This window comes from Mya arenaria, chromosome 5, assembly GCF_026914265.1.
Source record: "Mya arenaria isolate MELC-2E11 chromosome 5, ASM2691426v1".
In the NCBI taxonomy this organism is placed as follows: domain Eukaryota; kingdom Metazoa; phylum Mollusca; class Bivalvia; order Myida; family Myidae; genus Mya; species Mya arenaria.
The window spans coordinates 49,628,851-49,652,047 of NC_069126.1; the positions used below are offsets into that span (position 1 = coordinate 49,628,851).

The following is a 23,197-nucleotide window of genomic DNA, read 5'->3' on the forward strand; positions in this document are numbered from 1 at the left end:
ATAAAATTAAGTACATATTACATTAAGCATATTAAGATCAAGTTAACGAAGATAAAATCACTTAGTTTGTTGTTAAATTATGTTTCGTAACATTTACATTTATGTATTGGAAAAGCCATTCATTGTTGTGTAAGTATTGAATGGTCGATACTTGTGTCTTTGAAATGTGTATATTCAATATGTTAAAAGTTCATTTGCACTATGTTGACACTGTATATATGAGTACGTGTATTGACACCTCCGTCTATGATGTGAACATTCACATTTCAAAGTTCACGTTGTCTTTAAACATGTCCTTCCTAATCTGTATAAGGTATTGCAAAAATATCAAATTCTAAAAGCTCGTATCTTAAAATGCTCCACTTGCTTTGTTATTAGTAAATGTTTATTTGTGTATTTCGTTTTTCTCACGGGCCATGTGGCTTATTGAACCCGTCTTCAAAGATAAAGTATCTAGTATTACGGGTACAATATTTCAGTATTGCATGTAGCTAGAGCTTGATAAATGTGTTTAAATATGGTAGTAAGCTCGTCAATTCCTCAACTTGTTGGATGTAATATACATTATATGATGTTACGTGACATAATCTTAAATTCAAATCATTATCTCCGTACAAGGTGATTGTCTTTTAAGATTTAAACTGTTCTGCAAAATTAAATATATTGAAGAAAAATGGAAATACTATGTACATCGGTCTGTGTATAGATGTATTGATATTACTTACTGAAGTGTTAAAACAAATCATCTTACATGAAAAAGTTTAACATTCACAAATCGTGAATGGAATTTTAAGTAGATTATTTGAAGAAGATGTCTTGAGCTATTATACTTAAACAAAAGGTTAATACCGTCCGAGATGAGAAATTAAGATAAATAAAAGGGTAGGTTAAAATGTTTTTTAGAACAAAAGCTAGTATGGAATGATACAAAATATGACATGACCCTGATATGTACAAGCTTGTAACTTTAATTGATATAACTAAGCTTGGACTATGCCTCTTATTATTTAACGCATGTCGTGTTAGTTGAATTGTTCCCACTGCCCGTCATTTTGCCTTAGAGCTAGTCTTCCACCGATCTTGTTTTTCTATCAAAATAACGCTTTCCTTAGTTTAGAATGACTATTAAAATATATAAATAAAATCATTTTTTGCGTAGAGAATTAGTCTGATTATGGCAGTATTTCAATATAACGTAGGTAATGTTTATTTGTACAGGATTATATATTTTAGCAGTATTAAACTGTTTTTGCAAGTACTTGTTAGCTTCAAACACGTGATTATAAGTAATAAAAAACACAAAATGAATACCGTCTGAATGCCATCCGGGAAAGTAAAAACCAAGTGAATTATATGGCAACCGTATTCATCAAGGGTTTTCTTGACATCAACTGTTCCAGTTGGTTGAGTCCCTAAAAAACAAAATGAAATAAAACATGTTAGATCAATAATGGATTTAAGCACATCTTGCTAGTACGGAAATGTTTTGTTAGTAGCAACACAATTCTTTCAACAATTCGTGTCGAGCGGGTAGATGCACCGCAAATCTTATTGCTTAAAACATTGATTTTATAAATGGCATAACAACTTAATACAACAGTTACAACAGTTAACAACAGTTAATATTATCTAATTACTCGCAACAATTTACAGCAATCCATGCAATGAATAATACATAACAATTGCTTTTAATTATTTTGCATTAACATAACCATTAATGTTTTGTTACCTGCACAATATGTAGTTTATACAAGATTACTTACACGTGATATAGTCTTGCATGGGTGAAAGTTGTGCCTTGACAACTCCCCTTCCCTTAAAAAGACAAAATATGGATGACTTAAACTGTCCATTTATGGTATATACTAAGCATTTTAATCAATAGATTCATAATAAAAAAAGGTATACTAAACGAATTAGAGTATATACTTTATCAATAGAGCAACATACAAAACCAGTGCACTAAACACCACGCCTATGTTTCTGCTTTGGATTCGAAATGCAAACCTCCCTAAAATAACACACACACCAGTACACCTATTACTTACACAATCCAACGCGATTAATCAAACATGTTCACCCTTAACATTCCTACAATTACAAAACGACCATTGCGCTTAATATAAAGCCTATTTAACCATTCTCGAGGATTCAAACACCAAACCCTTCTACAAGTACTTGCATCAGTGAGGTAACATAAACGCCTATTGTACCACTCGTAGGTTCAAACACTTTACCTTCATACAAGTACGTGCACCGGTGAGCTAGCTGTCACGCCTTGTTAACCTCTCGGGGATTGGAACCCATAACCTTCGTACAATTACTAACACCGGTGCGCTAACTATCCTAGCCTTTTAACATCTCGGGAGTTCAAACATCTAACATTCCTACGATTACACAAACTAATGCGTTTCATCTCATACATATGTTCTCGCTCGGAGTTTCAACATCAAATGTTGCTAAAATTCCACAAACTAGTGCGCTTAAGATCACGCCTATAGTCCCGCTGCTAGAGAAGAACCCCTTACTTCCATAAATTGCACAAGAAACACTGCGTTTAATATCACACGTTGTCCCCGCACTTGGTTGGAACCAAAGGTATTCATATGATTAAAGTAACTAATTATTTCACAAACTTTATTATCACGACCATTGTCCCGCTGGTGGATTCGAATCCCAACCTCCATTAATTACACAAAAACCAACGCATTTTATCACACCTTTTTCCATGCACATTGGTGGCACCCAATAAATTTCTATAAATATAAGACAAAATAACAGAAGATAATGGCAACACTCTATCGAGCTAGTTTGCCATCTGTGGAATATAAATAATTTATAAGAATTCACAATTGGAAGGTAATCTATTTGTTTAAAATTGAAATTATACACTGTTCATTTTGATTTCATTTTAAGAACTAGTTTAGCACCTTCCGTCATTAACAAATGAAGAAACAATCACCATACATAATGTAAAAAGTAGTGTGTTACAACTAAATAATATGACTATATTTGGTATTTTGGTATATAAGAAAAGCCCGAGCCCATACATTACACTTTACTGGCATATTTCCGTATTTCTAGGTGAATCGTTCTTTATTGCATTGTTCAAATAATGAAAATTCAGCAGAAAAAAAGAACTAATTCTCTTATGCTGATTAATCTTGATAGAGACCATGTGTGTAACTGGCATCTGAATACATGTCCATTTAATGTTGTTTGTAAAAAAGTTGTTGTACTTAATACCACAGTATTAGGCTACTTCTCATGTACATTGAATTACTTTACAGTACAGTGATGTGTTATTTAAATGAGGCTCATATTTTTAGACAACGTATTGTTAAATGTATTTCTGTGGACTAATACCAGCACTTAAGGAATAGAAAACACACTGGACAGATCTCTGTTACTTCCAGCTAAAACCACTTCTAAACAGTTGTACATACGACCCGCTTATAAGCACGCCTTAGTTCTCGATTAAATTATATATAATAGGGGCTTTAACCCCAACCTCAACACAGTTGAACCAAAAAACTAGTACACCTAGGTTCCCGATCGGGAACGGAGCACCAAACCTTCAAACAATAACCCAAAATCAGTGTTACAATTATATACAACTGCTCTCGGAGTATCCCACTCAAATTCCCTATGCCACACAAAACTCAGTGAGTTGACCATCTTGCCCATCCATTCATCTGGTTTTTTTGTTTGAAATCTTCATTTGATATCATGCAATGGTTATAGCATCACACAAAAACAGCTAAATGCCTTAGCACAAGGACGATACCTTTATTAAAGGTTCACTCATGCATTCTGCTTGTAGCAATAGCTCCAATGTTATGTCTGAATAATCAAAGATCACGTGATACGGACAGCAATAGGATCCGTACGATATGGAGAAAAGACCATGGCTTAGTTCTTTATGCTTTATTTTATTGGAGTCTGTATACATACACATATGTCAGTATTGTTAACATTCGTTGTCTTGTTAACATTTTTAATGGGTTAGCAATTGTTGGAATGCTTAACAGATCATTCAGCTGTATTTATTTAGTGTTGTAACATATTTTTGTGACGCTTGCACCGTTTTGTATTTGAATGAATGTAGTAGTTATGTGATGATATATCTACTTTCGTAACTAACAGATGAGGGATTATGTTACTGTTGATAATCAGCATGGATATAATACAGCCACCATGAGAGAGCGATTCGGGTCTTAAGAGCGTTCAATTCTTTGAAGAAACTTGACACCAGATGTTACACCAGTCGTCTTCACAGTAAGTCCAAATTCGTATTAAATAACTTCCGTATATGTATCGACACCATCTAGTGTCTTTTACATGCTAAATAGGCAATTGTATAGCCTCCGACAATTATATGGTTCTTTTGAGGATATATTGTATTTGCCGATTACTGATCATGGTGTCGAGTCCTTTAAAATTGGGAAGATCAATATTGACGTGATGTTTTGTGTCATGTATTTAACGATTTAAAAGTACGGACTGAATACACATAATCGCCGAACATATTTGTCTTGTATACTCGTGTTTTCCATAATTGCAGCGATAGATGTTACCCAAAACAAGATATGATCCCACAGTTAGCTCAGGCTTTATCTTGATTTTCACATAAGTAAAGCATAAAACTGCGTTTATGCATCGATTTAGTTTAAAAACAACCATCTCTCTGGATCCGTAACACTATTATTCTGAGTTGAAATAGCAAGAGAACTAGATATCATGCCATTCTGTCAAGCTAATTAGAAAAGCTTTAAATATATGACTTTCGAAGTATGCTATAGTACAGAAACGTGCAGACATGGCCTTGTGCCTTATATATCTTTTCACAATGAAATCGTAATATGTATTGGTAAACATACATATTGTATATGTGCTTAACGGATCAGCATGTTTTACAAGTTTCACAATGCGTTGCACTTTATCGCGCATAATTTGAAATATATCATTTACAGCTTATTCAAAATATGACGAAAAAACAATTCCTCGATAAATGACAATGTCGATAAACATACTATTTAGTAACAGTTCCAATTACTCCATATTTCGAATGTCGTTTATGCCCTACTAAATCCATAATTATGAGATCAAATCAAAGTAAAAATGTTTATCAAAGGTCATCTCACCTTTTCCGAATTATAATGGTCTTCTTTAACGTATTTTAGCTAATGACAAGTAACTAATACTAATGAAATACGAAACATCATTTGAATTTTTTGTCGATTGATTATGTCAATGATTACACATATACAAACATTTGCTCTTGTCAGGACAAATATAGGAGTTTTACAACAAGTAATACCTCTGTTTACAGGCACGCTTTGATTCATAAAACCTCTTAGTAAATATCTCACCATCTTTTTTGTCGTCAATGTCATGTTTTACTGTTATCAGCTCATCACATAGCTCGTTCCTTGTTTGAAAAAGTGTCGGTTTGTTCTAACACCTCTGACTCTTATAAGGCACATTTATTAGCCTGTTCTGACTTAACATTTGAATAGCATGGATTTAAAAAAAATTGCCTATGTCATTTTTATGCAATTACTTGTACAAAAACTTATATTGATTAATGATCTTTTCTGATTCCTCTATGCCCGGTTTCGCTTTAAGTAAATTTTGTTCGAATCCCTTCCTTGTCTGAAAGCGGTAGAACGGCAGGAAAGTACGTATAAGGTTTTAGTTGGATTATAAGACCAAAAAGACATCACAACGCGTTTAACGAATTTTATATATAATAACTACATACAATGTACTTTTAAACATTTGTTTTATAGTGAGGGTTTACCAACGCTAAAGGTTCAGTATTCTCGCTTTCCCTTTAAATCCTTGCGATATTATCCGAAACAAATGGTTGTAAGAGGTTTTACCTTTCCTGAATGATATAGTTCTTCTTTCACTCGTTTCAGCTCATCATGCAGTTCCTTCTGTGTCTGAAATAGTAACATTACATATCAGTATGCATAACGGTGACTGTTTCTATTGAAACTAATTAAAGCATAATACTATGGCCATTTCACGACAAAAAAAAGACGATAACATATCTGACCCCCTGATATCATTAAAAGTTTCATTTCTCGCTGCGTAAGTATTCGTATGTCCTGCCGATTACAGCTTGAATTCATATTTGTCAATACGGTTTCCCTGTTAATCTTGTATGGCAACTTATTACCCCGTCAATCATACTTGACAACTGTTTTTTTTCTGGTAATCAGAAGGGACTAAACGATGGCCTTTATAAAAAGAAAATGCTTTCCGCTTTTCAAGGTTAGAGCATTATTGTGTTTTGTATGTAAGGTTGTATAATACAGGAAAAACAACGCCAACAAATACTGCGTTAAAAGACTATGGACCAACACAGGCTATGGACCAACACAGTTTAAGCCAAAGACACACAACGTGTTTAACACCACAGATCGACCGTATATGCATACATAAACTGTTTTAAGATGTTTACGCTGTGGGATTAAGTAGTTTATAATGATAAGGCGTTACTTTTGTTTCGACTTTATTAACAAATTGTTAAGATATTCAATTAAAAGGCCACAATCGAAGATACCACACACACAAACGTAAAATAAATGTTTAACAATTTATGAAGTAAGCGACCATTAATACTCAGTTAACATGCTGTCTACTGAAACATATTAGGGTACCGTCTTCAAACAAGCAAGCACAATTTTACACGGTATCATATCTCTGTATAACTTATATTGAAAACTTATCTTTTCATATTTCTCTATGTCCTGTTTCGCTTTCAGTAAATCTCGTTCGAAGAGCTTCCTTGTCGGATGCGGCAAAACGGAAGGATATTATAACGTTAGCAATTTAAATTGCACTATCAGAACAGAAAGGAAATGCAATGCGTCTATTGACTGTTATATACAATGACTAAATATTGTATGCATCCTAACAGTTGTTTTATCGTAAGGGTTTACTAATATAAGAGGTGCACTACTTTGGCTTTCTGTTTTGAAAAATAGAAAGGAAATCATAGTAAGGTATACATAAAATGGAAAATTATAATTTGACGCGCATTACTAGTGACCGGTTCACATCTCCTTCGAGGAGTTAACACATATTCGACTCGACCTGCAGTTTTGCCGGATACGTGCTTACAAACCGAGCTCGACGTGAAACAGGTCACTAGAAAAGCGTCAAATGATAAATTCCCTTATGTCTGCTGTCAGATTGAATAGTTGCCGTACCTTAATATTGGAGTTTCATTCGAACTTTTCGATGAAATATTCTTTTGTACCTTTTCTTCTTAGCATTTAAATAGCATGGTATGAATTTAGTATGCCCGTTTTACTCAGACTTCTTAAGTGTCATACATTTATTCACCTTCTTGTCAAATAACTTTTAAAGAAAACTTACGTTTTCAGATTTCTCTATGTCCTGTTTCGCTTTCAGTAACTTTTGCTCGAACTGCTTTCTTGTCTGCAAGCGGCAAAACGGCATAATATTATTAGTTATATAATATTATTATAAATATGGCGTTTTATCAGTAACATAAACAACAGTGAACATTTCACTACAAAGTAAGAAATCAGTTTATATATTGTACCCTATCTACTTGAAGTCATGATAGAATGGATAAGACAAGAATATACGTTATGTCTTGAAATTGTATTACAATTTTAAAGAAAAAATAAAAGTTTAATTAGGATGTATAAAGGGCTTTAATTCTTGTTTTGAAAGTATCCCTAGAACAGCTAAAGTAATGTTTAATTTTAAACGTTTTACTCAGGCATTCTAGCGAGTTAATACTTTGGAAATAACGAAATATTAAACACAAACCTAAACTATTTATCAACATAAACTCAAAAGATGGGTAGACAATTGAAATATTAAAGCAATACAAACCTTATCGGAGCCGACTTGATGACGCCGCACATCGTTTTAACTCAAACAGTGCATTACATACAGAAATACAAGAACTCAACGATACAGATCTCATAGCCCATTACCTTAAAGTAAAACCTTACTGTACACACTGTAAATATAGTTTGATGCAGTGTTGTTTATACATTATGTATCTGCCGTTTAGTTCATGGCTTGCCAAAGCATTGTGCCATTACACAGGGCCTCTGTCAAACATTTAGCTATTTTCAATATAGCTTCCATTCAATAGTAGGACAATGAGGTATATTGGACAAAGGGCGAAACAATTACTAAGACCTTTTCTACAATTCAATTAAATGTATTTATATAGACATCTTTCAAAAAGGTACTATCACTAGTTTTTGATTCAGTTGAAACCATAAAGTCCATTTCAAAAGGTTTACATAGTAATGCGATGGAATTATTGTTTTGTTGATCGGCTTCAATTGCTTACGAGAAGAAACAAAACAGTGTCATTCTTACCCCAACATTTGTTTGACGATGATATTGGTGTGATATTTAACCACAACATGTTATTCTGTGGCTGTTTAAGTATTCTGGCGAAGACAAAACGGCCCCGATGATACTTGATCATAGTTGCTACGTTATATTGTATCGTATTTAAGACAATGTTGAGTAATGCTTTACACGATCAGATTTGTACAAACCTTTTCTGAGTTATCTAATTCGTCTTTGGCCTGATTCAAGAGTACAGTGAGCTCTCGCCGGGTCTGAAATCAAACATGAAAACCTTTAACATTAAAAGTTATTTAAAGAAATTACACGTTTGAAAAATGATTTTACTATCGGTCAAATTTAGTGAAATCAGAATATTCTTATACGTATTAGTACGATGCAATATGGTATGTTTTCACGGCCAAAATAAATGATAATTTAGATTTTATGAATAAGTTCACAGAACACTACATGTTTCAATAAGAAGACAATTTCGTGATGTGACGCTCAAAAAAATTCGTTGATGTTACCATGCAACAGAGATAAAATGCGACTTGTGGCTGGAAAAGATTAAATAGCAACCGACATCATACGAGATACCTTGTTTATTTTCGGGGTAGATGCGAAAACATCGTTGGCATTTCCATCGTCGCTCCCAGTAACTTCGTCTTGTTGTTCACAAACTTCATCCAAATCCTCAAACAGGCATTTAAGAATAACATTGTTTTCTTTGAAGTCGAAACCTTTAAAAGTATGTTTGTGTTTCATTTCTTTCAGGTGGGATCTGACATCCGAAGCTTCTTTCTCAAAATGTCTGCTCATTAGGTACAAATGCCCAGCCAAATTATTGTCAACAAAATTGTCAATTTTACTGTCCTCATCGTCACACCACTTGGTTTTCTCATCACACAGTTTAGTAATATGGGAATGAATGGTCAAGTTTTCGTTATGTTTGTCTGTTATCCCGTCTCTAATGCCACTTGTTAGTTCATCTACCCGTCGTTTAATTGTATTACCTAACTCCATACAATCTTGCACACATTTATCTGCAGTTTTCTTGTAGTTGTCCTTGCTTTGTTCTGCCTCATTTTTCAAAAGAAGAATTTCGTCTTTTACCTCCATCAACAATGATTTCATTGTGTTGACTTTCTCGCAGTCAATGGTAATTCCTTCCTTCAACAAGTCAACAACTTCTTTTACACAAGGAATATGTTCCGAATGAAGGCATCGGCCACATATCATGGACTCATGCACATTACAAAGAAAAATAGCTCTCTCTGTCGGATGCTGCTTACATTTTTCTTCTGTGATGTCCCGCATAAATATATTTGTTTTATCTCCACCATCCTCATGCATTTTTACAGCCTCATACAACACGACAGTGTGAGTTTGAAACACCTTTCCTTTTTTGTGAATATCTACACAATTTTCTCCAACATCTCCGCAGGTTTCGCAATGTCCAACTGCGTTTTCCTTAAAGCATATTTCACACTGATTCTGCTTTGATGCCATGTTATCTGTTAATGCAGCTATGGTGAAGATATAGTGAACAATACTTGAACGTCCTTTAATGGGCAAGAGCGATATTAGTGATGTTTTTGTGTAAATTTATGATTTTATTGTTGTCACAATATATTCATATGAGAACATCTGTCACTGAAAATATGAATATTTACATGTTAAACAAGATTAAACGATAACAGTACTTTAATAACGAGTGTATTATAAAGCTGACTATCAGAAGCGTGGTTAATGACATATGTTTAAAAATGTTATTAAAAACCTTACCCCGTACCTATATGCGTATAAATCACAAATCATAAAGGCTTAATGCACATACATGAGTTAAAATATTTAAATCGTGGGCTGTGTAACGACATATTCTTTCATATTTGAATGCGTCATATATAAATAAACAATGCATGATTTAAGAGAATCAGTTATGCTTTGAATAAATACAGTGTTTTGCACTCTAAAATGTCCTTAATAAATATCGCATCAACACTTAAAGCATCCTATGAACAGCAAGCTGATTGTTACAGATGAGGTCAATGGACAGAAAAAAGGATACTTAAGACTTAAAGAAGCAGCAAAAAATATACCTTCCCTTATATGTTTTAAGTAAATACGTGTTTTTGATCAAATGACTGTCAAAGATGGACATTCGTAATGGGGATACTAACATTGTCCCATTTGGACGTCTGAATCAAAGAATTATATAAATTAGGCATCAAATTAAGCTGATGATTTCATACATATTTAATTTGGAATGTTTGTTTGAAATGTTGAGGTTTTAGGAGAGAACATTGTTTTTAAAACCTCGCGGCTTTGTCAATATACGTTAATTCAGGTTAAGTTTTAGATAATAAAACGTGAGGGGAACTTACGGTTAGTTGCATTATTTGTGTACATAAGATGTTGATTAATGTCATCACGAGGTAAGAGCTTTTCGCATTTTTTTTTTGTATTGATTTTTACAGACCCATTAGCCTATACCACGATAAGGAAAACAGATTGCTTAGAATGCATTTTAAGGAGCATTGAATATCAATCATAAAAAATATCATACACAATAGAATTAAAATCATTAACATCTAGACTTACATTTGAGAAATACTGTTCAGATTATTTAACTATGACCTAACTTATTATTTTAAGTTGCACTATCACATATTGAACGTTTTTACAACTTTTTTTTATTTTTTGTATAAGACTGCTGACAAAAAATAAGATCGCAGGCTTTAATATTTAACTTCAAAAATTGATGTTTTATGCATTTTTGTTAAACCTTTAGTAATGGTTTAAGCCATAACACATTAATTTTCATTAATTTTCGATCGGAAATATGAAAACCTGCGATCTGATCTTTTGTCAGTAGTCTTTTATCTTTGGTTTAAATATATTTACGCATAAAATTGCTCTTCTAAGACAAAATATGAAAAAGTTGTAATAATGGTATATCTGTGAGAGTGCAGCTTTAAGCTGAACGTATTGTACTGTGCTGACAATCATCGATATTGCTCAATGTACTGGCAAACAGTTCATATATATCTATTACGTCATGTGTAAACAAAATTAACTAGCTGGCAATATATCATGGCCTTTTAATCGAGTAGATGGTAATACGAAACGACCTATTCATTTTCAATTTCAGTGTACTTAGGTTTATAGTAAGAACTAATTATCGACATTTTGCCTTTTGCGTCGGTCTTGTTTAAGAAAGCAATACTTTTATTAAAATTCCGAAATAAGCACAAGTCATTTCAGTCGTCACAGCTTAGTGAAATGTATTATATTGTGTAAATTAATGAATTTAATTAAAGGATTGACTTCAAAATCTTAATTTCACATTATATACTCACTAAAGAACGGGAAACAAACCAGCATTTTATTTAGCAAAACAAATAACTTCCTTCTTTAAATTAGATCTCGATTTTAGGTTTGGTACGCTTAAAACCTATTATCACCATTCAAAACACAATAATCCAAGTATTGAACACTGTCCAAATGTGTATCTGTTTTAAACATATTGATAATAATTAAATCGGAAAGTCAAATGAAAGCACATCAAAATAACACTTAGGCTAAGTCAATGCCAAAAGTTACGCGTCAATCTTATCTTAAGTAACAATACCTTTACTAACATCCCACGTGAATTCAAGTATATTTTGACAGCAAAGCTAAGTAAAATATGTTTGAAAGTATGAATCTAAAACATTCAAAATTTGAATTCATGAAACGAATAGTGTAGATTAATCTGCATTGTATACAGAAGCAATTTATAGTATTGTTTCAGTCAGATCTTCTTTATTGTTCTGTATCGCTTAAAGCACTTGACCATTTAAAAACACATTTATCTAAATTTTAAACACGCTCCCAAATGACCTCTCTTTAAACCATTATTTACAATAATCACAACGGTTACACACAAGCAAGCTTAATTAATATAAACACCTGTCGTAGATTACGAAGGGACCAGTCAAGAGTCTTGTAAGAGTTAATAATCAGTGTCTACTTGATATTAAAGCAACGCTTTAAAAAATGATTTTAACCTCGATCGATAGTAAATTGCTTTATAAAAGGGAAGATCTAATGGTATGTAATCGTATTGCACAATCTTTAGGGGGAAAAGCCAATAGGCAACTAAATGACAAAGACCCTTTTTAAAGAAGATCATGTATGAAGAAGAATATGTATAATGAAGACTCTCTATAACGAATACCATGTACAATGAAGACTCTGTATACCGAATACCATGTATAATGAAGACTCTGTATAACGAATACCATGTATAATGAAGACTCTGTATAACGAATACCATGTATAATGAATACTCTGTATAACGAATACCATGTATAATGAATACTCTGTATAACGAATACCTTGTATAATGAAGACTCTGTATAACGAATACCATGTATAATGAAGACTCTGTATAACGAATACCATGTATAATTACATGTAATTAAAATGTAAAGCAAGAGAGTAAGTCACGGATGAAAACTCGTAGAACTGAGACTTAAGAAACGTTTACATGATATTGTCATCTAAGTGAAGCTTTCAAACGTAAGCGTGAACGTTGCATATGGCTGAGGCTTTAGAACGTTACGAAAGATATGTTTGTAGAAATTTTCCACATTTTTTATAAAACTGAGGCTTTATAAAGTGATTCAAAACAGTTTCATATAACTGAGGTTTTAGAACATATCAAACAACTTTAAACTAAGGAGATTAAAAAAGAAGATATTTTATACAATTCAAACAATTGTGATCAATGTCTACAATGTAAAAAATAATCGCCCCATAAATAAAAGAAATCCTCTACGCTCCAGCTTACTGGTAGCCGGTTATCAATCAAAGATAAAACTCTAGTAATTTGAAAGGCATTTGACCTGGTTAACACTTGAGTACATGGCATTAAGTCGGGTGCAGATTTTACGATGGCGATTTGAGAGCAGTGTACAATATAAAATATATCGCACAACCATTTGATCACAGCAATATGTATAACAGCGTAAGTTATTAAATGGCGTCAAGATTGCCCGTTATGCATGATAAATTTTTTCCCTTAAATTATATTACTTTATACATATTAACAGCAAAATTTCTATTGACATTGACATTTCTAATTTAGTAAATTGATTTCTGTTGGAAACATTCGTGTCATATTTTATGTCAAAATCTCAAGAGATCAGCTGGTCGTAAAAATTACTTGTGTGACAGTATACCGTTCTGTCTGAGTGAATGTAATACACACTTAGATATTGTCCTTTAGTGCAAGCTCAAATCAAATTGATACTGATAAAAAACCTAACGGGTTTACTAACAATTCAAGAGGCCGGCAGCGATACGAAAGTCGATTGAACGACAAAAATTTTAAACGCAGGATATATTAATTTCTATTTAGTTTTAAGGTTCAATATTTAACACGTATGATTCATATATCCGTTGTAACATAAAAAGCTGTAATTAGGAGTTAAGCATATTTAACGAAAAAATATTTTATCAGATTTCCAATCAAAAGGCATTTATGTTTTCCCGGAAATGTCTTCCTACAAAAATAATATGTTTATGATTCAAATTTATCGGAACTGCCTAATCAACAATGTCTTGGAGCTTGGTTTTGATTGCACTATTTAAATAAAAGATAATTGCATTTTTGTAACCTGGAAATGAATTACATCCACCACTTTTGATTATTTTTCTGAATAACATTGATGTAATGTTCTAACAATTGTGTTCGTCTTATGTATTGTACGGAATGAAACGTTTTGAAGCAAAAATGTTTAAAAATTAGGTTTGTCATTTCCCTAATTAGCGATCAGCTTTGTTTATTTATAGAAACATATTGAAACATTTTTACGATCAAATATTATTTGTCATAATTTACAGGTTCAAAAGTGCCGTTTTCATTTGGGTTAAAGGAACGTTAATACATTTGCTTTCAAAGTAGTTCTTGAATGTGATATTTTCACTCTTATTCTATCAATAAAGCAAATAACTTCTTTTTTTAAACAAAATCACCTCTGTAGATTTGTTACACTTAAAACAATTGTTTGTCATCATTTGAAAACACATTTATCCAAATATTGAACACGCTCCGAAATAAACATTTTAAACATATTGGATAGAATTAAAGTCTAAGACAAGAGAAAGCACTTCAACATAACAATAATAGTAAGTCCAAACTAATGCCTCGATCTAATTTAATGTAACTTAGCTTTTACTAAATTCACAGCGTAAGCACTGTAGTTAACTTAAACCATCCAATTTAGTGAATATAACTTGAAGTATAAATCGAATACGCTTACAAATTGTAATCATGAAATGAATAGCTTAAACTTCAAAATCGTAAACTTGAAAACAGAAAAACAACCTGCATTGTATTCAAAAGCAAATTACTTCCTTGTTTAAGTTAAATCGCCTTTATTGTTCTTTTTCGCTTAAAACACTTATTTGTCATCATTTAAAAACACATTTATCCAAATATTGAACACACTCACAATCGTCCTCTTTTAAAACAGCTAATTAAATTAATCATTTGGGATAAACACACACATACATATCAATGTAAACAACCTACGTTACTTACTATGGGAGCAGTCAACAGTTTTGTTAAAGGACGATATTCACTGTCTACATGTCACTTAAGGAATATTTTAAGAAATAATATTTACCACTTGCGATAAAAATCAGCTTTAATTAAAGGAATATCTATGTTGTGGTAGTAGGGACAATTTATTTATTTAAGTCTTATAAAGATTGTACGTTTTCGAAATAGATCGTGAAATGCATAAACGAAAATTTGTATTATATGTTTAATTGAAGGATTCGTGTGTTGATACTTTTCTAAGCACAAACTCGCTTTGTGAGAACACGTTTGAAAAAAAAACAGAACGGTACAAGAAACAGCAATGGTTCAAATGCAACGAAGTGGAAACAAATATTGATGAATATGAGTCCGTCGGTTATTATTATGAGGTTTTGATATTAACTCCAAACATCAGAAGATGAAACCCGGGACATCGAGCTCCATTTAAAATAGCCAGAATACTTAAATCGCGATTTCATATTTAGTAACAAAACTCATAAAACTGTCGGGACAAAGTGCTATTGGCGGCAAATGTAGATGTTACACATTTACTTAGAAGTCAATAGTTCGTATAATTTGTTTGCAACGTTTAACAATTATTTGCAATTGTTATAAAATCAAATTAAAAATAAAAACATCATGAACATCATATGATTTATATTTATTCTCGCTTGATTTTCGCTTTAACGTTTTTTGTATGGACAAACAACGGGTTACAACACCAATGGACATGGAGTAAATGATCCCAATTGTCCGATGAAGGGCGACCCAAAAGCAGCGGATAACTCAACAGCAGAGGATACTATCTTGTATCTCGAATTAAATCCCCAATATATGATTTGCTCTTGTATGTTTTTAATCTTGGTCGAAATAAGAAATGTTTCATATTTACTCTTCGTACATTGGTGGTTACAGTATCGAAAGTACGATTTAACATTCATGTACGTACAACAATTTGCTTACTCCCTAAACTATAGGCAGCATTTCATGAATTTCGGACACATTATACTTTTAACAAATTTATCAACTTGCAAGTACGACAAGGTTAAATAATAATGAGTTTATTTTTTAATTTCACACAGAATGAACGACGGTTATGCACTTATGGATCGGACAGCTACCCGCAAAGGGAGGTAATTAGTGTTCATACGTTAACAGAAGTGTTGTCTGCTTCGAGTCTATCTTGATGTAAATATTGATTTAAAGGAGTTTTCGTAATATTTTCATTGTTTTAAAGTTAGGTTTGCTAGTAATAGGTCGTATTATATGTTTGTTTTAGTAACACAATGTTGATGAGTTTTTGACGAATTTGTTTTTGCGAAAACACAGTTAATGATATATCGAAAGTAGAATTCATTTACAGCAAATAACTAATAATAAAAACCGGAAATCGAAAGTAGACGTATTTTCGGAAAGTCCACATCAAAAAGGTCTCTTTTTATTGTTATTCTTTATTTAACATTTAACTTTCTAAACAAACGAGCTTATAATGGCATTAACGAACCAACCTGAATTATATTCAGAAGCAATTCACTTCCTTGTGGAATAATCTAATTTCTGTTTTGAAGGCTTAAACTACTTATATTTCATCCTTTAGAACACACCTATCTAAATACTGACCACTACCAAACATAGTATCCTTTTTTAATCTATCGAAAAAATAATTACTTTAAAAAAAGCAATTTAAAAATTACTCACCGAAACCAATAATATCACTAAAACAACCTGCACTATATTCAGATGTAAATTACTTCCTTGTTTAAGTCAGATCTTCTTAATAGAATGATACGTTTAAACACTTATTTGATATCGTTTAAACACACATGTATCCAAACATTGCGCACACTCTAAAATATTATCTTTTTAAAACCTATTTACATCCATTATTACGGTTAAAGACATGCACACATATCAATATAAACAACTGAGGTCAATTGCAAAGGGAGCAGTCAACAGTTTGGGTAAGAGAAAATAATCAGTGTCTACTTAATTTTAAAGGAATGCTTTTAGATATTTTACAAAAGCTTTGAATAGTAAACTGCATTGGTAATTTTAGTGTGTTCAATGTATGTTTTAAAGATATAGATCATAGAAAGCATGAACTAAAAATGAAGTATTTGTTTATATTGAAGGATGTCTGTTTTGATACTTCTAAGCACAATTTCGCTTTGTGAGAACACGTCTGAATAGAAACAAAATGAAACAAGAAATAACGCATGCCTCCGATGAAGGAAAGTAGAATCGAATATTAATTAATATGTAACTGGCGAATACAACTACAATGCTGTTCTTGAGGACAATGAACCAAAACATTGAAGGTTGAAATTCAGGCAATCGAGCTTCAAACTAGCAAGAATAGCCGAATTACGATTTGATTTTTGGTAACATAACTTATTTAACTGTCGGAACACAGTGCTATGGACGGCAAATGTAGATGTTACACACTAACCTTGAAGTCAATGGTCCCGCATCTGATCCAGTTTGCAACGTTTGACTATAATTAGCACTTGTTCTGAAAAAAGGAAATAAAAACTTTGTAAAAACACATATTATGTTAATAAATATTTTTGTACATTCTCGCTTTCACGTTTGGTCTTTCGGGTGGTCGAAACACAAGCATCATTGAATTTGAAGTAATTGATCACAAGTGTCCAATGAAGGACAATTCAACAACATTGGATAGAATCCTGTACCTGGCAAGGATACAAAACCATAATGCAATTCGCCTGTTTCTTGCGTGTAGACAGAAGCAGTTTGTCCCAAACGAAGGGTTTATTATTGTGTGTTTTCTTTTGGTCGGCCACAATAACTGTAGAAGATCTCCTCTGAGAACGATGCCCATCACATTATCACAAGTTATGTTAAACAGTCATATATATATAACGATGTTCAAACGTCTAAAAATAAAGTCAGTCATGAAACTCTGATACCTAAAAAATCTTACAAGTTTACATTTTGTTAGTACGACAAGTTTAAATAATCATGAGTTTTATTCTTGGCACACATCAGTAACGCCGGTTATAGACTACAACACTATTGATCGAACAGTTCCCCGCAAAGAGAATTAACAATTGCTCTTACGTAAACAAAAGTGTTGTCTGCTTCTTAGTCTGTCCTGCTGTAAATATTAACTTGTTTTTCGTAATATGTTTAGTGTTTGGTAGTACGGTATTGCTAGTAATAGTTTGTATTAATCATGTTTGTTTGAGTTACACAAATTCGATGAATTGTTTACGAATTTGTTTATGATATATCGAAAGTGTAACTTTCACTTACAGCAGAAAACCAAGAATGTAAGCCGAAAGTAGACGTATTTTCTGAAAGTCGACAATATACATTTCTAGTCTAATACATTTAACATATTGGCCCATGGATGTAGTTTATTGAGCTTTCTTTAATAATAGTACAACGAAAAATGCAGGAATACTTCTTTTAACTTCTTAAATCAATATTTGTTCCCTCAGTTTGAGCTCTTAATTTTTCTGCAGAACGTTAAACATACTACTGTACATAAAAGACCTTGAATAAATCATATAACGCGCTTAATCTGGAGATATTTGCGTCTACAATATAGCACGCACCATCAAGTGTCGGCATAAAACCAATGAACTTAAAACAGAAGAATTATTTTTCTAGGACATACAGTTACTAGTTTCTTGTATTGAATCATTTTACAGCCCCACAGTCTTACATAGTTACTAAACTATACAAAAGTATGCGATTACTTATACAATATACATAGTTAAAGCATGGCGTAATTAACGTACAAATAATGCTCGGTCTCTGTCGTTAAAGACTAATCCATTTCCGCTTTCGAAATAATTCGACAAACTTCAATCTGTAGGCAAAACTTTTGAATGTTATGAACGTCATGTTCATAAAACTGAGTGTTTAACAACCCAACGCTAGAGAATTTCGAGGGGTGAAAGCGAAAAGTTTCTAAGTGACATTAAATAAAGAAGCAGATAGAACCTTTTCGCTTTCACCGCTCAGTTTGAAGCTTGAGCATGTTACGCAATAATGTTCCATATTACTTATGCTTTAGAAAGTTACGACGATAAGTTTAATGGGTCTGCGGTTTTATGATTAACGTCATAATAAATATTATAAGTGAGATTTTAAAACGATTGGTATGGAAATTTTAAGAACTGATTTTGTTACAGTTGCTTTAGAACCTGATGTAGCAATATAGCTTTGATTCGCATGAATAAGCATCACAGAAAGGGGGCTTCATAATGTAAAGCAGGAAAGTAAGTTATGGATAAAAACTCCTAGAACTGAGACTTAAGAATCGTACAAATGATATTGACATCAAAATGTAGCTTTAAAACGTCAAGCGTGACCGTTGAATATGACTGATGTGTTAAAACGAATGAGATGTTTGTATAAACTTGGCGAAATGTTTTATCAAACCGATAATATAGAAACGCAAGAACTCATATAACTGAGGTTTTAGAACGCCTCGCAAGACAATTTTATGGAAATGAGGGTTTAGAACGTAACAAACAACATCAAACTAAAGAGTTTAAGTTCTTTCAGTGTGATTTGAGTATTTAAAATATATTGTGAAAAGGTACATCACTTTCCTTTTTAGAAAAAATATATTTTAAACGATTCAAACATGAAAATATAATTAATGTCTACAGTGTAAAATTTAATCGCCGCATTAATAAAGAAAGCCTCATTTCCACGCTCCACCTACCTGCTACACGGCTTTCATTCAAAGATAAGACTTTATCAAGTCTGTTCGTCAGTCTATGGCTTTCAATACAAATGCTTGATCTATTAAATAGATAGGATAAAATCGCTCGGGTGTATTGCAAATAAAATCAATAATTTAAAAGGCAGTCGACCCGGGTGAATGCTTGAGTGCATTGAATTAAAGTCAATGTATATTTTTACGATGCATATTTAAGAGCAGGGAACAATATATAGTACATAAGCATATCGCACAACCATTTGATTACAGCAAGATGTCTTAAAGCGTTAAGTAATTAAAGGCGTCAACATTACCCATAATACATGATAAATATTTCCCTTAAACTGTATTACTTAATACATATTAACAGCAAAATATTTATTGACATTGACATTTTCCGATTTACTAAATTGATTTCTGCTGGAAACACTGGTGTGATTCTCTATGTCAGAATCTCAGGTAAATGGGAGCAGTAATGTTATATTATACCGTTCTCTTTGAGTGTATGCAACTCAAACTATATCTCAAGATCATGTCCTTTTGTGCAAAATGTAATTAAAATAATACTGATGAAATACCTGACGGTTTTATTTGCAATCTCAATTTGTCTTGATACATTTGATTAAAAAATGACTTATAAAATAATATCATTATTAGAATAATGTATATAAATACATTTATTTTGATAATATATTGTTGTATTTCTGCTTACAATTTGAAACCTCTTTAGAAATACAAAGATTTGCTAGAAAGTATACTTGAACAGTTGAATGAAACGCGTTTTATTTATAATTTTATAAACTGTCATTATAGTCATATTCTTATACGAAAATTAATTTTAAAAATATCGGTGCATGAACTTGTTTGAACGGTAGCAAAATTAAAAATCAATAATGCTATTTGAACAGTCGGTTTGGCCTAATACAGTTTAATAACCGACATAACACAACCAAGTTAAGTCGGTATTGCCTAATACAGTTCATTAACATACATTACAATACAAAGTTAAGTCGGTATGCCCCAATACATTTCACTTACTCAATAACCGACACAATAAAACTAAGTTCAGAATTTCTACAAATCATGTACATGATCTAGCATTGAATATTTTAAATGAAGCGGTAATATCAAAGTCAGTGTTTAATATAAGACACCGTTTGTAACATAGCTCGTATATAAATAACTTAACAAATATAAACATAATAAGATCATACCGCAGTTTAAGCTTAATCACATAAACTTGTAATGTAACACTCTAGACCGTAACTGGGAATGTAAAATGTAAAAATAAGGCAAATATTTAACTGTTCCCTCCATCCTCAATATTTGCACAAGATAAGCGGGTTAAGGTATGACCCAAGGGTAAACATATCATATCACCTCGATAGAGTGCATGTAACTAGGTCAGTAATAAACTCATGGGAGAAAACTAGGGAGTATATTATTAAATGTATTTATTATCGGAATTGATAATGTAAAATTCGGTTGTGAGGTAGATTTTGTAGGGTACTGTAGTTTATATAAGTTTTACATTTTCCTCGAGGAAATTACAAGTATCGGGTTATGTACTGATTTGGGAAATCATTCGATAAGCAAGTGGGGTACGGAGAGGATCGTGTCATCGTACACTAGTAGCGTGTTTTATTGATTACAAAAAATGATATACAAATAGATGATTGTTTCTGTGTTATTAACGCATATTTATTTTTCAGTTTGGTATTGTTTGTGTTACCAACGTACGAATGGGAGTTTATTCGTGTAGAGGGCTGTGAGTGGCATTGATTCCGGACATTACTACAATGCAGAAGCATTCATCACTGTGTATAGGAACATTGAGCCATTCACCATGTTATGGCTATTCAGGGAATCAGTGCCTGTGTGAATGTTATTGAATTGTCAGAATATACAAAATAAAATACCCCGCTTGTTGGCACACCTATATTGTGTTCCTTTGTTTGTCTCTACTTAAGGTTAAGATAATAAATATTTTATGTTTGGCATAAAATGAAATGAAATATAAAACATAAATGGTTCCAATTACCGTTTTCACGGTAGGATATAGATCAGAAAATCCGTTTTTATGGGATTGTAAGTGTATCATTTTTTTTCAATGCGTCCGTCTAATCCTAGCAAAAAATAGATATACTGACTGACAGTTTATTTCTGACATGCATATTTTATTTCGCGAAAAAACATAAGATTTACAACGAAATATTTCAACGTGTACATATATAAAAGCACTTCATACAAACGATAACAATCCAGAAACACAGCACGTAAAAATTGTTTTTAAAACTAATTTTTATTTTTTAGTGTCTTATGGATTTCAATTAAAAGGCAAATCTGCCACATTTACTTCTAATCAGATTTCTTTCATTTATATGATTAGCAGTCATCGCATTTTGAAATGGGCCGTTCATCTTTTTTCTTATATTCATTTATTTTCAGCATTTATGATAATTTGACAAGGAAAAGTTATTTTTTATTTTTTCCTCAATTTCTTTAACTTAAGCTTAGCAACTAAAGTAGCTTAGATTTAACCCCTTTTTAATTTATCCTAATTTAATGTTACCGAAAATAATGTCCTTTTAAAGTCAAGATAGTATGTGAATCGTGCACATATGAAACCAAACCAAAACCAGTTAGCTTAGCTTATTCCTGCTTCCTTAAGAATTTTCGAGACAGTTATATACGAGCGCTACCATCTGGTTCTGTATTAACATGCCGATGACGACATTACTATATACATCTCCTCAATAGCTAATCGGATGTCATAAATGCCCATGTACTATGAACGTTCATCATAAATACGTTGAAAAGCACCTGTATTGTTTGTGCTGATATTTACAAGTGTTTTACAGGTCGATTGTTCTGGTCAATACCAATGACAAGAAAAGCATGACAAAGCATTTCAATCAAAATGACACGGGCGTATGGTTCATTAACCGTGATGAAAGCATTTTTGCAAAACCGATAGGCGCACATAACCTTAACAAAGATGTGTTTCAAACTGATTGCGTCAGAGACATGCCGTCGTGTTTTTTGTAATCGTAAAGTAGTATTGATATTAAGACATAGTGTCATAAAATACATATTTTTTGTTATTTTTTATTTTAAGATTGTGCCTTCATACTGTCCCACAAAATAACCAATATAGCGGCACAGGAATTATATGATGAAATGAATACCTCAAAAGCAATGTAAACAATGGACTTTGCATATTAATTTATATCTACACGGATATATCTAAAGCCATGTATTTTAAGACGAAAATAATATAACAGCGAAACCAGATAATGTATATGATTGAAAGCATTACATTTTGGATGAGTGTCATACATGATCAATAAGAAATTCCAGATCAGACTATTGATAATGTAACTATAAACGAAGCACAATTATCAGGAAACTTGAATGTTACATCGGCTAAAGGTCGTAGGAAATGGTATAAATACGATATGACTAAGCTTTGAAATAAATGTATGATGATGCTGGTGGCCAAAATATTGGTAACATGTACGTGCATGTATACTAAATAAAGGGAGATATTC

The 23,197-nt window shown here is 32.3% G+C and overlaps 1 protein-coding gene across 6 annotated transcripts in view; it reads right to left on the minus strand.

Moving 5' to 3' along the window:
- The window catches only part of LOC128234693 (uncharacterized), a 41,254-nt gene extending 20,298 nt beyond the window's left edge, over positions 1–20,956 (minus strand). The window contains exons 1-8 of one of the 6 annotated variants that reach the window (XM_052949102.1): positions 20,861–20,956; positions 17,397–17,459; positions 8,956–10,011; positions 8,568–8,630; positions 7,393–7,455; positions 5,886–5,948; positions 1,764–1,815; positions 1,312–1,412 (exon numbers count right to left, since the gene is read on the minus strand). In XM_052949102.1, coding sequence (XP_052805062.1) covers positions 1,312–1,412; positions 1,764–1,815; positions 5,886–5,948; positions 7,393–7,455; positions 8,568–8,630; positions 8,956–9,867 — 1,254 coding nt within the window. In that variant the 5' untranslated portion in view covers positions 9,868–10,011; positions 17,397–17,459; positions 20,861–20,956. Of the gene's footprint in view, positions 1–1,311; positions 1,413–1,763; positions 1,816–5,885; positions 5,949–7,392; positions 7,456–8,567; positions 8,631–8,955; positions 10,012–14,379; positions 14,562–14,731; positions 14,926–16,455; positions 16,591–16,645; positions 16,883–17,396; positions 17,460–20,860 lie in introns of those variants that run through there. The other 5 variants (XM_052949100.1, XM_052949105.1, XM_052949101.1 and 2 more) reach the window with 5 other exon arrangements.
- Positions 20,957–23,197: the final 2,241 nt, after the last annotated feature.